Source organism: Lucilia sericata, unplaced genomic scaffold (assembly GCF_015586225.1).
Source record: "Lucilia sericata isolate MDLA Ls3-8-SP2 unplaced genomic scaffold, ASM1558622v1 Contig000113F_arrow, whole genome shotgun sequence".
Lineage (NCBI taxonomy): Eukaryota > Metazoa > Arthropoda > Insecta > Diptera > Calliphoridae > Lucilia > Lucilia sericata.
Window position 1 is genome coordinate 352,257 of NW_023994145.1, and position 13,642 is coordinate 365,898.

Here is a 13,642-nt window from a genome sequence, read left to right on the forward strand (position 1 = left end):
TAGACTGCGATCAACAGAGTCAATGAAAATAAAATTTACAAAAAGTCTCCACATTAAAATTAATTAACTACATCTTGGTATGTTTACTTTTTTAAAGATTATATTCATCTTTTTTTCCAAAATTATTGTTGGAGTTTAAATTAATAAATCCATATTATAAAAAAAATAAATTGAAAGTTATCAGTTTCTTACCTTTCAAGGTATCGCCTATAAAATTCTGTTATTTCCACATGATTAGTAGTTAAAATTGACCAAAGTTTTGGAGCTATTCCACCGCGAACAAGAGATGACGAAGGTACTTATCGGTGACAGTAGGGTATCAAAATCTCTTGATTCACTGGATCACCGTCGCAACGTGGGGTGTATTTCACTGTTCTATCGTTACTATAATGGAAATTGATCCTCTGAAAATAAGGAACTCGTTCCCGATACCAGTATATTTTTACGACTCTCATCAAAAACACACCCATTTGTGGTAGTTTGGCCAGTGGACCCAACAACACATTACAGGGAAAATTCATTCTTCATCCGCCCTATATCCTCCCTCCGACAACCTATTTCCCTAGTTCCAGTTCAATTACTCAAATATAAGTTTAACACCAGAAATCGGGTGATTTGATGCTCATATTTAGTTTGTTTTTGATCATCCACATTAATTTAAGGTTTTTACAGATTTGTACTAGTGACTATTCTATATGTTAAAATTATTTCTTCAAGTTGTTCATGTACATATGTCTATATTATGATTTAGTTTTATCGTTAATTTTATTAACTCATTTTCATTCAAAAACTTTATATTAAACTTCTTAACGTACAAAATTTTACTTTCTCCAAATGAGGTCATGCAACGTTTTAAAAACTAATTTATTTTATTCTTAACTTTTGTTTTCACACACAATTTCTGTAACATTTTTATGCAATCCCAAATAAGTAACAGCGCTAAAACAGCTAAAGAAATTATATAAGTACTATAAACTAATTGCTGTTCTAGCATGTTACATTTGAAAACTTCATGTTTTGTGGGGGAAATGGTAGCCTGTTAAATAAATAAAAATATTTAAAATTATAATTTATAATAAATTGATAAAAAAAGATATTCTCTACCATTAGAAAACTAGGATTAACTTTATTGCGCCAACTAAATGAAGCCACTGTATACTCTTCAATACCCCAACGATTGATGGAATAGCAATAATTATGCGTATGACCGGCAAATGATAAACGAGGATGAAGTAATTTTCCTTAATTTAATTGTGTAAAAAATTAGGAATAAATTTGTTTAGGATTAAGGCATGATTTTCTTACCCAACCAATCTGTAGAATTTTTTGATAAAACTTCCCATTTTTCGCGATATTCTTCAATGTGTGGAGCATCATGTTGTCTACATGCTCTATCGGATACTCGATAAGTGGGAAAATGTTGTAAAACTATGGGACGACTATAGTGCTGGCTGTCTTTAAGAGTTTGGGCTTTAGTACAATCTTTAGGATTTTTAAGACAGTTTAATTTATCTGGAATTTTTTTAAAACATAATTATTCATAAGTAAACATTCACTATCAGTGAAAAATGTTGAGACAATTCTTCGAATTCCTAAAATGCCTAAGTAATCCAAATTTGAATCAATTGATCAAAGCATGTCTACTATCATGACCGATTACATCTTTTTTACTTAGTTTATTTTATGGTATAAATATATTTGAAATCATAGTTTATTTTCTTTAGACTTGTCAGTATTACTTTTGAGGTCGGGTCTAATCTTTATAAATATGTAGCTAAATACTTACCTGCAACATTTTTCAACTGCTTTATAGCATTTTCACAAAATTCGCAACCATCATTCTCCATGGCCATTGAATTAATAAAGACGAAGTGGTTATCACGTATGGAGTACATTTGAACACCGGTATTATTGAAATTTTGCTCAAAACGATCAATAAAATATGGATGCATTCTGGAATATACAAAAACGCAAATAGGAAACACAAAACAAAAACAACCTGTAGTATATTATTACTTGTAATGGAAACCAACATCGTGATTGCCCACCGCACTAATGACGGGTATAGAAGGTGGAGCATGAAAATGACTATGGAATCTCCTAACGTACTCTTTGAAATCTTCATGTTCCACCATATCACCTTCATCGAATAGATCTCCCAATACAAATACTACATCTGGTTTATGTATGAGTATAGCTGCCTGGAATGCTCGCCTCATATGCCATTCACGATAGAGTTTATCCAACCAATGTCCTTTCATGGGACCCAGTAAATGGGTATCAGCTATTAGCATAGCATGCAGTGTATTGGAATTGATTTCATTTTCTTTAGATTTATCTGGGTTTATTTTTGGCCATTGACAAGTCCAAAGTGTATTAAAATCTCCAAGAAACTCACAAAAAACAACTGCGAATATAATTATAAAGACGTAGCGCCGCCACTGCATTTTATTTAATATTTTGCCGGTCAAACTAATTAAGATAGATGCAGTCCAACAAGAGTATTAACAAAAACATGGATTTTCTAAAGATTCTGTTAAATCCAGCAAGTTGTTTTTATTGTTTTTGTAGATTTTGTTTTTTTACCGGTATGAAAAAAAATACAAACAAACTGTCAGCTGTTTGAACAGTAAATGAAGATGGTAATCTACCCTACAAGAAATGTATGACCGAAACTAACACATACAAAATGATTTCACTAACACTCTTGCAACATTTTTTTTATAAAATTGCTAAAAAAAATAGTTAATGGATAATTCCATCAATAATGACAGTCAAATGACCGGTAAAATGACTGTTGATGTACCCAATGTGTGGTAAAGGGTTTCATTTGCTTATGAAAGAGTGAAACAACTACATTTGACTGTTACTGTGTTTAGAGTTATATTTTTCGACGTTATAAATTATTTCTGTAAAAGCCAAAGATCAAGAAGCGAAAAATTTAAAAATTTACAAAGTCTATAAATTATTGCAAATAAAGAGAATTATTATAAACAGAATTTAAAAATAGTGCAGGAAGTGGAGCTGAAGATATACACTGCGGAGTTTAATCAATCTATGGTAAGTAACATGATTACTTTTAATTTTTATATTTCGATATTTATATGTATTTCTTACAGACAATTTATTTCCACAAATTTCCACAATGTATGTAAAATGGTGAAATGATTGTTAATTTATGTACATGCTTATTATATTAATAAAATTAACAAATATATATCTTAAAATATTAATAAATTGTGTTTTATTATAAATTGGTATAGCCGTCACATTTGACGGATATATTCATCACATATGATTAGTCAACAATGACCGATAAATACATCATTTTTAATTTGTTAACTGTGATAGATATATCCATCAAGCATGATCAGTCAATCCTGACTAATATTTATGTCATCCTTGATTAGTAAACAACAAAAGAGTGAGGAGCTCAAATATATGTTTTAAAATCGATAGAATTCATAAGTGCAAGGGAGAAGAAAAATCACATGTACACAAATGTTTCCATCACTTTTGTCCATTTGCCTTAAGAAACTGATAGAAACTTTGCTTTACGCTGTGATAGAAATAATACGTCAGTAGTGCCAGTCAAATGACCTATCAAATGACTGTCACTGTTCTTGTAGGGTAGCGATTTTATTTATGTAAAATAGTTTTAAACTACAAAACAAAGAATAATAAGAAGTTGGACTATGACATTGTTTTACAACAATAACATTTCCTTCTCTTCACAGACGAGTTCTGTGTAAATTCAACACACTTGTGAGAACTCAATTCTCTCACAATACTTCAAAACTTTTTCACGAAAATACCGGGATAATAGGACTTGAACGACGTTTTTTCACAAACACATAACTATTTTTTAATTTTTTTACACAATTTTATTGCATTTAACAATCCGAAATATTTTTATTTTTCATAAACTAAAAAAATAATTTTTTAATTTTTTTGACAATTAATTTTTGTGTGTTGAAATTAAAATTGACAAAACAAAGTTGTATATTTTGGTACTGAAAATTAAAAAATTATTTAAAATAAACATATTTTTTTGCAAAAAAAGAGATTTTAAGTCCGAAAAATATATTTATTAAATGTTTACTGATTAGATGTGGGCAAAATAAATTAAAAAATCTGCGAATGTAGAAATTTAAATGTTATTTATTTTTCCTAAAATTTTTATGTACGATTTTATGCAAGTATGTATGTTTGGAAAGTGTGGTGAAAGTGGTTGGAGCTCAAATACTAATACAAAAATTCTACCAATACATACTTAGAGTTAGGTACCGAATGACAACTCCTTTACGTACCAAATGACAAGCCCCAATTTCTTTATATTCTTTGGTTTTAAACTACAAAACATCGCATAAAAATATGTACATTTGTATATATATCAGAACTTAAATAAAATTTCTTTAATCATTCTGAAATATAATATTGTTTAAAACGACATCAAACATAAACTTGGGTATATATTTTATAAATCGCTGTTTTAATATACTATCGGAGAATGCTTAGTGTATGTGAAGATCTGGCATCACTTATTATTATTTTTTACACCTGGCAGCCTTGCCAGGTGTAAAAAAAAATTAACTGTTATAAGAAGAATATCATTGCCATTTTGAAATTTTTATAAAAGAAAGGAAATTAATGATTAGTATTACCAGCAAAGAAAAATTAAAAGAGAAATGTGGTTAATTTAAATAACACCTATTATGCAGAATACGTGAAAAGCTTATCAAGGGTTGTTAATGGAATGGTATCTTAGCAACTTCTATTATTATTATTTATTTACAAACAAAACAGAATAAGCAATTCTTACTAGAAACGTTGTGCATAAAAATAAATGGATTTAATAAAAGAAATAAATGAAAAATATTTAGCTCTGGAAGCTGAGGTTGACAATAAATTAGAAAAGATGTAAGTAATTTAGAAAATTAAAATAAAAATATGTGTAATTATTTTTCTATTTTTGACGACAGCAAACGCGATGAAATAAAATTTGAAAAATGTAATGCTGTGGCAATGGAAAAATTACAAAAAAATCAAACGGACAAAGTACTAACATTTGAAGAGGCCATGACAAGAAATGCAAATCTATTAAAGGTTGGTGTTTAATAATTGTCATGTAATTCCATTCGAAAGCAAAGATATTCGAATTTGTATGTTAGACACATTGTATTTGTTTTTTTTTTTCATTCGAATATCTCGAAAGTCCTTTTAAACAGTAATAAAAAGCAAAATAGTTTATGAAATGCTCCAATTTTGCTTTTATCGGGAAACAGCGCTTCTTATATTGTATTCTATGGCAATGAACTTCCGATTTTTGTCTTTATTTTAGTTTTAATATTAATAAATTTGTTTATTTCTTTATAGTCTTTGGAAATGACTAAAGCACGTTTACGTTCACGTTCTACTTTTTCTCCAGTTGAGCAAATTTTGGACAAAGCCTTAAGAAACTATAAAATGGATTTGGAACTCACACAATTTGACGAAAGCGGTAGACGTCAACATCACACTACCACCGAAAATATTTATGATACAGTGCCATAAAAAATTAAAGAAAACAAGATTGGTTGTAATTTTCTAAATAATAATAATAATTATATGTACTATAATTAAAAAAATATTCACAAAATATATATATTTTTAAGTTATGTATTGGTTAAAAAGTTTTATATATTTAGTTCTTGTAGGGTTCAATAATGGACCGATCCTTATTAAACTTTGTGAAGAGATTTCAGTTTATGTAAATCTTATTTTTGCCGAATTTCATTGCTATTACTGTAGTTTTAAGCCAGTAATGATCGTTGAAGTATTTTTCTAAAGGAGGCCTCTTTGTCCCTTTCTCGCACAAAACCAAACCTCGGACTTTTTATGAATATGGGTTCACTACCCACTTTATTTTGACGCATATACATAATGTTACATACACTGGTGAGTGCATGTTTGTAATTTGTGCACTTTATTTGGAATAAAAATTAAATTAAAAAATCAAATCCAAAATTTTTTTGTGATTTCTTTTTTACATAATTTTTAACAAGATGAATTACAATTTGAACCAAAAAGCATAAATTTCTGAGTAAAAAACAACCAAAACTAAAATAACTCGCATGCACTCAGTTTTGCTCGCCACGAAATATTTTGGGAAGGCTGGCATTATTAATATTTTTTACAAAGTCCGATATTAACTAAATCACATTTTGCACTTTTAGGACACTTTTATATAAATTGTTCTTTATTCTATTTGAAATATTCACCCACTCACGCTGATCCCGTTGCCAAAGCTCCTCCAAATTGGTTGGGGTTACTCCGTATTATCTCAACCGTTACTTTATTATTCAGCACAAATTTTCAACCGGATTGAAAACATCATTCTCTGCGATTTTTATAAATGCTATATGTGGACTTTTTATTAAAACTTTACTTCTGCCACAGGATTGGCGCTTTTACTTACCAAATAGGGATAATGAGTCTAACAAATCGGAATGATGAGTCTATAAAATACTCAGATAGTCTTCTTTGCTAAATATTTCTTCGATTATTTCCATTGGTCAAATCCAGGGATGGAAAATGAGATTTTATGTCAGTATCAAAAAATATTTCAGAGAGTACTTTCTTGGATCTCAAAGTACTAAAATATTTGTTTTGCTAAATAATGACAATTTCTTAACTACATTTACATTTAATTTTTTTTTAACAATCCATAACAGAAGTAGAAAGGCATTATATGTTAATATGATGAATCCTTGTCCGTCCCTCAACACGCAGAGAAAAAACATGGTTGTGGTAACCATGTTCTAAGAGCAACATATTATGGTTAAAATTATGATTGTAGTCTTAGCATAATATCGTTATTGTAACAAATTTAAAATATCATATTATGATTAAATACCGTTAAAATATTTCATCATAATATTTTCCTATTTATCATAATAATATTATTATACATGATCATATTATGATCCAATGTGTTCAAAATTTCGTTTAAAAATATGTATCGAAATCAAAATAAATTTTACTGAATCACAAAATTACAGTTTCTAAAAAAATATAAATAAAGATAACATACAATACTTAACACACTTCGCAAATTTCAATTTGATTCACAAAAACATAACTACATTATTCTATGCAAACTGAAATACTTATACATTTAATGCTATAAACCAAATGAGAATTATTTCAACTCATTTTATTGTCGCGTAAAAAACACACACGAAAAAGTAATCTGTGTGAGCAAAAGTTGTTTTGTTGTTGTATTAATTTGTTGATGTATCAGCAGACATATAACAACATAACATATAATGGTTATTTATAACAACATAACATACAATGGTTATATAACATAACATATTATGGTTATTTGCAAGTTTAAATGGTTGTTAATAACATAATATGTTTTCCTTGTTATCAGTATTTAGTTGTTGTAAAAATAATTATGATTCAGTGAATTATACTCAAATTTATAATTGCCTGGAACATGAAAATGTTTACAGTAACTTAAATATTTTTAAAATCTAATTAAAATAACAATTATATGTTTTTGAAAACAATATATTGTTACAGTAAACATGGGATAGTTGCAGTAACCATTTTGAACCATGTTTTTTCTCTGCGTGAATGTTCACCTTTTACATCTCAAATATTAGCCAGATATTGTACTATCTTAAATTTAAAGCTGTCATGATATAATTTATTATATTTTAATAAATCCGGCATTAATTAAAATCAGGCCACATTTCGCCATATAAAAGGACGAATTTAGAATTTCAACTTAATGCTAATAATTGAGCTACAAGTATTAATATCGACTGTTCATTGTCAATAAATCGCTTAAATATGTGTTATTGAATTAAAATCCGTCGTGGGACCTTAAATAGGACATTTACTTGTACATCCGATTCTGAATATGACATGAAACAATAATTTGCTTAAAAGTCCAAATATTTTTGACCTAAAACTTCTTATATTATCTTTGGTTAAATGCTTAGTTTCAAAACATATCGTTTTATAGTAGATTGAATCCTTCGAGTTCCTATCATTTGGAAATCATTTGTTTTAAAGTCAAATATTATTTCAAAATTTAAATTTCTGGTAATTTTCTCATAAAATATTAACAATGAAATTTTAATAACATTAATATTCATATAATGTCAATCAAGATAAAAATATGTACAACTTTATTAGCCGTTTATAATTTTATTATTATTTTTTTAGAAAAAAACGGCTTTTAGTTGATGCATTTTTGAGAATTTATATTACAATGTGCTAAAACACTCTTGCAATTTAAAATTTTAAATATACTTTAACCTGTTATTTTTTTTATCGAAACGATATATTAAAGGTTTTCATACAAAAATTATTTATCTATCTGTTAAACGATAATCGGATATTGAGATTGTGGCCCTGAGAGTATCAAATAAGCGAGCAAAATTTTGTACTTTTCTATTGTTACCAGTGTCTAGTGGCCTCCGGTAGGTTAGTGGTTAGTGTTCTAGTCTGGTTGACCGGAGCTGGTGGGTTCGATTCCCACCTGAGGCACTGGTTAAGGAGCGCACAACAGGCCCGATAGAGGCCTAGGTGTATTTCTTCGGATTTGATGTATATTCATCCTCCTTTCAAACTAACTAACTAACTACCAGTGTCTAATTCAAAGTCCTGACCACAATACACATTCTTCTCTATATTTTGATTCATCGTTATACTGGGGAATAATTAATTTCTCCCCGTTTTGGTAGGATTTTTTTTCATTTGGTTGGATGGTAGTTTAAATCGATTTTTGGTAGGTTTGTCAAAACACATACATACTTTTAAAGAATATTAACAATTTAATTATACATTTATTTCCTGTATAAAAATATTAAAATTTTCGTATATCAAAATTTTATTACAATTTTGAATCATTAAAAGAAGTTTGGAATAGCGCCTTATAACAGGATTGAAGGATTGAGGATTGAAAACAACAGATTTTTCTAGAGCCATTAATTTCCTAAAACAATTTATGTTAATTTTATCACAAATTTCATCGTAATTTTTTGAGAATGACTTAATGTGGGAGCTAGGCAAAATTTTGTCAGAAATTCTGAAACAAAGAAATATGTAGTTTATGACGAATTGTATCTAAGTAGTCATCTGAAATGCAAAGGGAAACAATAACCAAAATATTGAAAACTTTTTTATTGGTCCACTGCATCAAAACAAACAGGTCCATATTAATATTATTTTTGGCTATTTTATGTGGCAGTTAGGGAACCAATATTATGATTTTTGGGTACTTCAAACTGAGTGGGGGTAAATTTGTTTACAATTGCTACATAACCAACATATTTTTGAACATTAGAATGATTTTCCAGAAGTTTTCCGTTTTGTTTTGGGTCTGGATACAGTTATATACAGCAAATTTAATCGAAACATTTTAATCCTTGTAATTAGGTACAAAATATAAAAATTTTCTGTTGCTAAGTCGTTTGGGTTTTACAAGGACGTTTCCCTATACAGATTAAAAAAGAATCTCAAGAAATAAATGTATCATAAAAGCTGTGATACATGGTTTTTAGATCTTACAAAGATGGCGGAAAAATGTTCCGAAAATGTCTAAAAGTTTTAAGTTGACACGAACGATAGACATTTTCTGAAAAATTTTCTGCCAATATTGTTAGATCTAATATATTTATATATGCATATATTTATACCTTAATAAATAAGTCATACTTTTCTCAAAAATTAATTTTATATGATTTTCAAAATTTGGTAGGTTTTAAATGAATTTGGCAGTTTTTTGACAAAATTTTGGTAGGTTTAAAATTTGGTCAGTGGCAACGCTGATGATGACTCAAAGCACACGTCAAACATCATGAAAATGGCTTAACTGACAAAATTTCTCATTGATTAAATGGTCAGCCCAAAGTACTGGCCTCAATCCGGTTGAGATTTTGTGATAGGCCCTGAAGATACAATTGTATTTCAAATAGAATAAAGAACAATTTATAGAGAAGTGCAAAAAAATGATTTATTTAACATCGCACTTGTAAAAAATATTAAAAATACTTGCCTTCCCAGCAAAAAGTTACATGACTAAGATGTTGTTTAATCAGAGATGCAAGCGATGACGAAGTGGTTCGAAGGTGAAACATGCATGATTTTAACATTAGCGTGTCATTGGATATCATGTGTTTATGCTAGAATTTCGAATAATTGAACCAATGCAAATTCGATGATTCGAAAACGATGTTTCATGGGTTTAAGCTATTTCTTTTGTATGTGTTTTTGGAAGACATTTTAAATATTTTTAAAAATACTACATACATAAAATACTATTAATAACAAAAATTATTTCTAATGACACATAAATCTCATTTGGTTAAATTAACAACCTGAATTAATTTTTTAAGTTTTAAACAAATTTTTTAACTGCAGAATAGGTTGAATTTAGGAAGTCATTTAGAATGAGTTGTATTAGCACTGTTATTAAAGAAGTCATGAATCTTACATTTCCTTTGCACTACTGCAAAATTTTTTTGCTGGGTTCCCTAAATTATTCTTGGAGAGCAAAACTGAGTGCATGCGAGGCACTTTAGTTTTGTTTGTTTTTTACTCAGAAATTTATGCTTTTTCGTTCAAATTGTAATTCGTTTTGTCAAATATTATGTAAAAAAATAATCACAAAAAATGTTTAGTTTAATTTTTATTCCAAATAAAGTTACTAACAGTTGCCGCTAAGCAATATTTGCCTCAGCCTGCAACATAAAATAGGCGGCTTTAAATTTTTAAAATTATGCTAGAGACTTGTTGTAACTCTTGGGTTCTGCTTAATTTACGCAGTCTATTTGTCAAACTCACAAGAGTTGGTATTAAAAAAATGTTTTCCTTGGAGAAAGTCTAGCTCCTCAGCAATTGGTTCCAGTATCAACCTGTACATGTTCAGATGATGAACAAATTTCGGGGGAAAAAAGTTGGGGCGATGTCAGCTTATCGCACAAATCATTTAATTTTTCTTTGTGACAAAGTAATTTCTGAACTGCATCCTGCAAGGAGTTCCACCCGGTAACAACGGGCAATAGGAGTGATGACCCCAAGTGTTTCACAATTATTTCTGAGGGTTTTGGTCACTTGCATTTTTTCCATAAGTTGTTGCATTTATCGAATGTCTGAAAATGAAAAATGAAATGCATATATTTGAAACATTCACTATAGATAAAAAATTTATATAAATATCGAATTATTCTTACCATCTTATGATGCATATACAGTGGTTGCTCAATTTGTAGTATCGTAGTCTGTTGAAGCAATCAAATTTAAGGTATGACTGCAACATCTTTGATTAGTAGGCAACCATCTCTTATTTTCAAAGTGTGATATTTGTTCATTGTTTTGGTCTTCGAAAATGTTATTCCCTACGCCATTATCTCAAAATGCCTTTACAAAATTAGAAGCATTGACCGTTTTCGTCATAACTTTAAATTATTCAATCCAAAACTTGTGTTTATTTCAGTTATCATTTGAAATATATTTTTAGCCGATTGTGATCCGAAAATTCTTTCGGAATTTAAAGAAATTTAAACAAACGAGTATGCAGTCCGATGCAGAAGTTGAGGCACAATGAGTAAAAGTAAGTGTATTTTTTCTTCCAAAGTTATTTATTTGTCTTGATAAATAACTTTGGTTTTGTTGTTTCAATTTCGTTAAAACAGCAGCAACAACAAATTTCCCCATAAGGTAGAAGTTTGTTTAGTTTTTTTAGTTTTTAAGTGTTGAAATGTGACAGCCAAAAATCCAGAAGTATCCCTTTGCAAGAATAGTTCTAGCACCTACAATCTCCTTTTCTTCTTTAAATTGATAACCCATATATGTATATAATTGCAAATAAAAACATACAATCGTCTAAATTCGTGTTCATTTTTCCAATTTTCAATTTCGGCTGGAACATCAGCAGGTTTTTGAAATATGAAAATAATCCAAAGTTCTAATTAACTTTAATGTATGAGAAGCACACATCTTATATATTTCCAAATTTGAAGCGTTATCAGTTATATCATCGTCGGATGAAAAATCATCATTGCACGAGCTCATTTTGTACATAAAATTACATCACCGACAACAACACATACATATATTTTTTAGTTCGCAGTTCGGGCTGCTTAAATGTAAACATACATATGTAAATCTAAGCGGTCCGCAATATCTTCCATGTAAAACCGATTTTCACCTATTAAAATATATTTAAGATAAAAACAAGTAAGAAAGTAAAGTCGGGCGTGGCCGACCATATGATACCCTACACCACTTATGAATATTAAATGTGATTTATTTTTCATAATAAAGCATTTATCTTCAATATTCCCTTGTTCCGATACATTTAAGCAATTTATGGATGAAAAACTAATTTTCTGAAAGAGGCTTTATATGGGGGGTAGGGGCAAATATGGACCAAGCCCGATAAAATTTTGTGAATATATTTATATTTACATAATATTTTATTGTGCTGAATTTTATTGCGATATTTGTGTTTATAAGTTAATTTGGGACATTCAAGTAATTTTCTGAAGGGGACTTTGTATGGGAGCTAGGGTCAAATGGGGCCCGATCTTTATGAAATTTGGCAGGGTCATCAAGACTTCTATAAAACTTAGTTGTGCCGTATTTTATCGAAATATCTGTATATTTGACATAATTATGAGCTCAGAAGCCCTTTTCGGGGGGTTCTGTTCTATGGGGGCTAGGTGAAATAATGGACCGATTTTAACCATTTTCAATAGGCTTCGTCCTTGGGTCAAATAAAACGTGCGTGCCAAATTTCATCCAATTATCTTGAAAATTGCGACCTGTACCTTGCGCACAAGGTTTACATGGACAGCCAGCCAGACGGACGGACATAGCTTAATCGACTCAGAAAACGATTCTAAGCCGATTGGTATACTTTAAGGTGGGTCTAGGACGAATATTTTCGTATGTTACAAACATCAGCACAAATCCAATATACCCTCCCCACTAAAGTGGTGTAGGGTATAAATATTGTATTGTTTATTCACTCTTTCTCTAAAATACTTCTAAATATTAGTTAACGTTTCTCTAGTGAAACATTGCTACATTTCAAAACATATAAAAAGCATTAAATTTATTTGATATCAATTTATCATTGATCCACATTTTGACATGACATGTGTTATTGAAAAAAATTAAAAAAAGAACAAACTATTTTTTTCTTTTAACATAAAACAAATACAATGATCTAAACAAAAAAATTTATCATTTGAAAATGTTTTTGGTGTTCTTTTCAATGTAAAATAAACAGTTTCGAATATTCTTATCAATAAAGTGCATACGAGGAGTGTATATAACGATTCGTGTCATTAACTTGGTTTTGTATCTCTTTCAGAACATTTACTTATGTACAAAGGTATGTATGTAGTATCCCAGCGGTAAAAATACACATTAGGTACTCGCTTATCTAAGTGATATTTCGTGGCAGTCAGTGGTGATGCTTTCACTTATTCTTCCACTTAGATTTAACATAAAAGTGTCCTAGGCTGCCTCATCGATGTGCTCTCGCTTAGAATGTAAGCCACAATATCATTAAGACAAATTAAAATTTCACTTACATAATGTGTGGAGTTCTAAGCGAAGTTAATGAGACGCCTAT

The 13,642-nt window shown here is 29.4% G+C and overlaps 2 protein-coding genes across 2 annotated transcripts; one reads left to right on the forward strand and one right to left on the reverse strand.

Moving 5' to 3' along the window:
- Window positions 1–746: 746 nt before the first annotated feature.
- On the reverse strand, window positions 747–2,626 carry LOC119600405 (metallophosphoesterase 1 homolog). Its single transcript, XM_037950609.1, has 5 exons — window positions 2,017–2,626; window positions 1,787–1,953; window positions 1,306–1,512; window positions 1,105–1,241; window positions 747–1,036 (listed from the first exon to the last, which is right to left on the reverse strand). Exons 1-5 carry the CDS (start codon window positions 2,445–2,447, stop codon window positions 860–862), a joined length of 1,119 nt encoding a protein of 372 aa, XP_037806537.1. The 5' UTR covers window positions 2,448–2,626; the 3' UTR covers window positions 747–859.
- Window positions 2,627–4,659: 2,033 nt separating this feature from the next.
- On the forward strand, window positions 4,660–5,629 carry LOC119600413. The gene is made up of 3 exons (XM_037950617.1): window positions 4,660–4,920; window positions 4,983–5,106; window positions 5,377–5,629. Exons 1-3 carry the CDS (start codon window positions 4,847–4,849, stop codon window positions 5,551–5,553), a joined length of 375 nt encoding a protein of 124 aa, XP_037806545.1. The 5' UTR covers window positions 4,660–4,846; the 3' UTR covers window positions 5,554–5,629.
- Window positions 5,630–13,642: the final 8,013 nt, after the last annotated feature.